The sequence below is a fragment of the Salvia hispanica genome, chromosome 1 (genome assembly GCF_029641045.1).
Source record: "Salvia hispanica isolate PSC_SH4W2 chromosome 1, Shi_PSC_v1, whole genome shotgun sequence".
Lineage (NCBI taxonomy): Eukaryota > Viridiplantae > Streptophyta > Magnoliopsida > Lamiales > Lamiaceae > Salvia > Salvia hispanica.
The window spans coordinates 45,737,545-45,741,599 of NC_142692.1; the positions used below are offsets into that span (position 1 = coordinate 45,737,545).

Sequence of the window (4,055 nt, forward strand, 5' to 3'; positions counted from 1 at the left end):
ATCTTGATTTACTTTCCTTCTTCTACTGATTTGATTCCCTTTGAAAACAATAGTTAAGTTTAAATTAGAAAGTAAGTATGTATTGAACATTGTCTATTTTTAAATTCCAACCCCTTTATAAGGGCATTTGCTATGAGTAAGGGTGAGGAAGGACGGTATACCGAATTAGGATACAACATACCAAAAAGGCAGTACAGCATCGACATAGAGAGTGGCTATATTAAACTTTTAATACTGGTTTGGTAGTTTTGGTACGGTATATCTTACAAATCCACTGCAGCTAGCCTACAAGTTGTCTTTCGAGAAACAAAGGCAAATTAAGTAGATATCCTATAATTATTTAAGTGAAACTATATTGTTCAATCACCATAAGACAGATCCAAATAGGCAAATCAATGTCACAAACATTCCAAAGTATCACATCTTCAACTAATGAAAATAAGTGCAAGACCAACCACACATGAAAGAAAGAGGTCGGTACATACAACATAAGACCTCTCCGATGTTTTATTCAAATCCAATCGTCCCTGCACTGCTGCATAGATCAAGGAAAACTATCGCCAGTGAAACTTAAAGAGGAGAAACCTTATTTAAACGCATTTAAGCAAGGTGAGTTCTCTTTTATTGCAAATTTATCATAAATTAAGTAGTAGTCGCACACTAGAGAAGTTGGAACTTACCAAACAGGTAGATCACATTTTCTCACACACTGGGCACTGCTTGAAAACAAATGGAACAGCAAATTTGCCTTGTGGTATTCCCTTCCTTTCATCGTAAATTTTCCTAGCAGACTCAACTGCAGTTTTGCAAAGACGCTCTATATCCAGCTTCTCGAGGCGATCTCCCACACATTGTGGTATTTTAATGAGGCTTTCACATCTCTTAAGCACAACAACCGTCAGCCCGGGGAAAGAATCAGGCGAGCACTTCCAGATAACTAAATCTGTGTTTCCAATGACCAAGAGTTGGAGATTCGGAAATTTGTAACTAGAAGCATTCCACTCCAACCCAACAAACGCATTGTCTTTCAACTTGAGGACCTCCAAACTTTTGATCATTGCCAAGGTGGACATGTGCTGCCACTCTAGGGAGGTTTTCGTTAACGTCAGTCTCTTGAGATTTGGCGGGAAACAATTCAACTGAGGAAGATGCAAAGCATCATCAGATGTTGCCTCAAAAGTTACATTGTTCACCAGCTTCAACTTTTCAAGATAACGCAGTTCTTTAAGGAAGTTTTTCCCAAACAAGTTGGCTAGATTCCCAGAGATCCCCAAGGTCTTGAGGTTTTTGGCCCTTTTGTAGACGGCTTCTGTGCAAGATTCAGGCGACAATCTCTCCAGGGTTTGAAGGTTTTGCCCTGCTTCCCCATCCAAATTACTCTCGAGTTTGATAGATGCCTTTGTCTTGACGTGCCTCAGCAAAATCATCTTCCACATGTTTCCCTCCATTGTAATGACAGGCAACTTGGTCTCAACTACAAGAACTTGTAGGTTCCATAGCTGTGAGATTGACTTTGGAAGTTTTTCGAGGTTATCAATGTGTAAAGTGAGGTACCTCAGATGAATGAGTTTCGGTACTTTCCCAGGAAACTCGGGGAATTTGACTGATTTCGACTCTAGAATTCTTAGCTTAAGGAAGCCGTCAGGTATAACTGTTAGATGGTTTTTTCCTAACTCAAAAGGTTGCTCGTAGAAACACAAAAACGAACGGACATGTGCACCACTCGGGTTTTCAGACAGGAACTTGGAGAGATCAGACTGGAAACAAAGACGATGTAATTTTTCTACATCAGTAACCGGAGGTTCAAGTAAACCTGTTTCCTTGTTGACTTTGATCTGTTGACAGAATTTCTCGTCTTTGGATTTGCTTATGCAGAACGCACGTATCATATCATGAACACGGCATGTTTTAGCTTTGCCCATGTGATTCGTTTTGTCAACCTTCAACAAATTCCTGCATATTAGATCATCCACATACTCTTCTGCAGTTTGCTCCAAGCTTTGGCTCTCATTTGGATGTATAAATCCTTCTGCGATCCACAACCTCGTCAACAACTTAACTGGAATCTCATAATCTTCGGGGAATACACCAATATAAACAAAACAAACTTTTAGGCGATTCGGCAACCTCTCGTAACTCAATTCCACAACGTCTTTTATGCGCTGCACCTTCTCTATGGTGTTGCTCATGTTCTCTGCCATTGTGCGCCACTTCTTTGTAACCTCCGCTGACAAACTTGGGGTCGAGAGTTGGTCGACCAGAACACCTCCGATAACGATGATTGTCAGTGGCACTCCATCACACTTGTTGGCTAAATGCTGGCCGATGTCCCTCAAGTCGTTCGGGCAGTCTTCCTCATTCCCGTATACCTCCAACTGAAGCAGCGTCCAGCTTTCAGACTCGTTTAGAAACTTTAGCTTGTGTGGTTTAAAGGTGGCGGCAGAATGAGTGCCAACTTTCATATCTCGACTGGTGATGATGACTTTGCCATTTCCATTGTCGGTCGGCAAAACTTCCTTGATCTCATTCCACGCATCGACGCTCCAAACATCATCTAGGACTAGGAGGAACTTGCCTTGCTCCAGACACGATGTGACCTTTTCAACTAATTCAAGGTAATCCATGTTAGATGTGTCTTTACTGGGGGCATATTTTTTGAGGATTTGGAGAAACACATCCTTGCTGTTGAACTTCTCAGAGATATTAATCCAAATGAGCATCGGGAAATTGAAACGTACGGTGTCGTTCTGATAAACCTTCCAGGCCAAAGTAGTCTTCCCCTGTCCAGGGATGCCGATGATTGGGATAACTACAAGGCTCTGCTTTTCTTCCATCAGATACCCGGTTATGATCGCCTCCTGATCATCGAAACCTACTACTCTGTTTCGCCTGATTGGTTTATCCTGTTTTTGCCAATATGTAACAACAATGTCTTCAACAAAACCAATAAGATACATATTTCCAAAGTCTATTTATAAGATTGAAGGAAAATAATGGTAGTAGTAATATATGAAGTGAATCATAGCATAACTAAAATTAATAAGCCTTAATATCCATATCCAAAAGAGCTAAATGGTGTGTCATAATTAACATACTGAATTGTACGAAATCTGAATTGAAATTGAAGAGAAGATGTTACCCTCTTCATTTTAGTGCCTTGATCTTGGAGGGGTGTGGATCGATCGGCAGTCTGCATCGCAGCAAGCCTGGCCTTGGCTCCGTCAAGCAAGGGCTTGACTTTCTCTTTTCTAAGCGAAATGACCTCTTTGGCGAGGTTGAAACCAGTTGAGGAGCTCGTAAGCTTAAACTTGTACGAGATTCTTTTGGCCTTGCCTCTGGCTTTTGCTTCGATGGCTTTAGTCAAGCAAGTATCGATGGTGTCTTCGATCTCGTACACCACGTCTCTTATCTGACTCTCCAGTTTCTTGGAGAGGCCATCCTCGCTGGAGTACTTCTTGGCTTCATCGTTGAGGAAACCCTTGAGCTGATCGAGTTCGTTTTTCAGCTGCTCGAATTCGTTTTCAGCTCCGGACATCACATCCTTGTACTCCTTCACTAGTTCCTTCACTAGCTCCAGCAAGAACGCCAACGCAGGCTCCGCCATCAGATCTCTGTCAATAGAGAGAGTCAGAGAGACACACTTTTTGCCATTGATGTGTAAGAGAAAGGGTGGGGTGTGTTATTGGAAGGGAAATGAGGACCATAAACTACTACGGAGTACAAACCAATAGTATAAAATGGAATTATTGTATGTTAATAGAATTATTTTTCTGTTTTTCAAAGTTTCAATAGGAATTTTTTAAATAATTGAGTTATTTTTACTTTTAAAAAAAATTAATTATGTCTTATTTTATTCCATCTTCATCTTTTTTAGTATTGTTTATCATTAAGTTAACGCACTATTCTTAACCTTTGTGCCGAAAATAAATGCATTTATTAACAAGGAATGGAGAAAGTAGTATACTACTCCCTCTGTCCTATTAAAAATAAAACGTTTTGTAAAATAGAAACAACATTATTTCCTTTACTCCCTCCGTCCCATAATAGAGTTCCTA

General features: G+C 40.4%; 1 protein-coding gene across 2 annotated transcripts; it reads right to left on the bottom strand.

The window, feature by feature from the left end:
* Window positions 1-317: 317 nt before the first annotated feature.
* Window positions 318-3,711, bottom strand: LOC148933942 (putative disease resistance RPP13-like protein 3). 2 transcript variants are annotated; one of them, XM_089069647.1, is made up of 3 exons: window positions 3,140-3,711; window positions 681-2,903; window positions 318-532 (listed from the first exon to the last, which is right to left on the bottom strand). In XM_089069647.1, exons 1-2 carry the CDS (start codon window positions 3,602-3,604, stop codon window positions 693-695), a joined length of 2,676 nt encoding a protein of 891 aa, XP_088925773.1. In that variant the 5' UTR covers window positions 3,605-3,711; the 3' UTR covers window positions 318-532; window positions 681-692. The 2 variants fall into 2 exon arrangements, with proteins under 2 accessions (XP_088925773.1, XP_088925747.1); XM_089069621.1 differs by having other exon boundaries at window positions 318-535.
* Window positions 3,712-4,055: the final 344 nt, after the last annotated feature.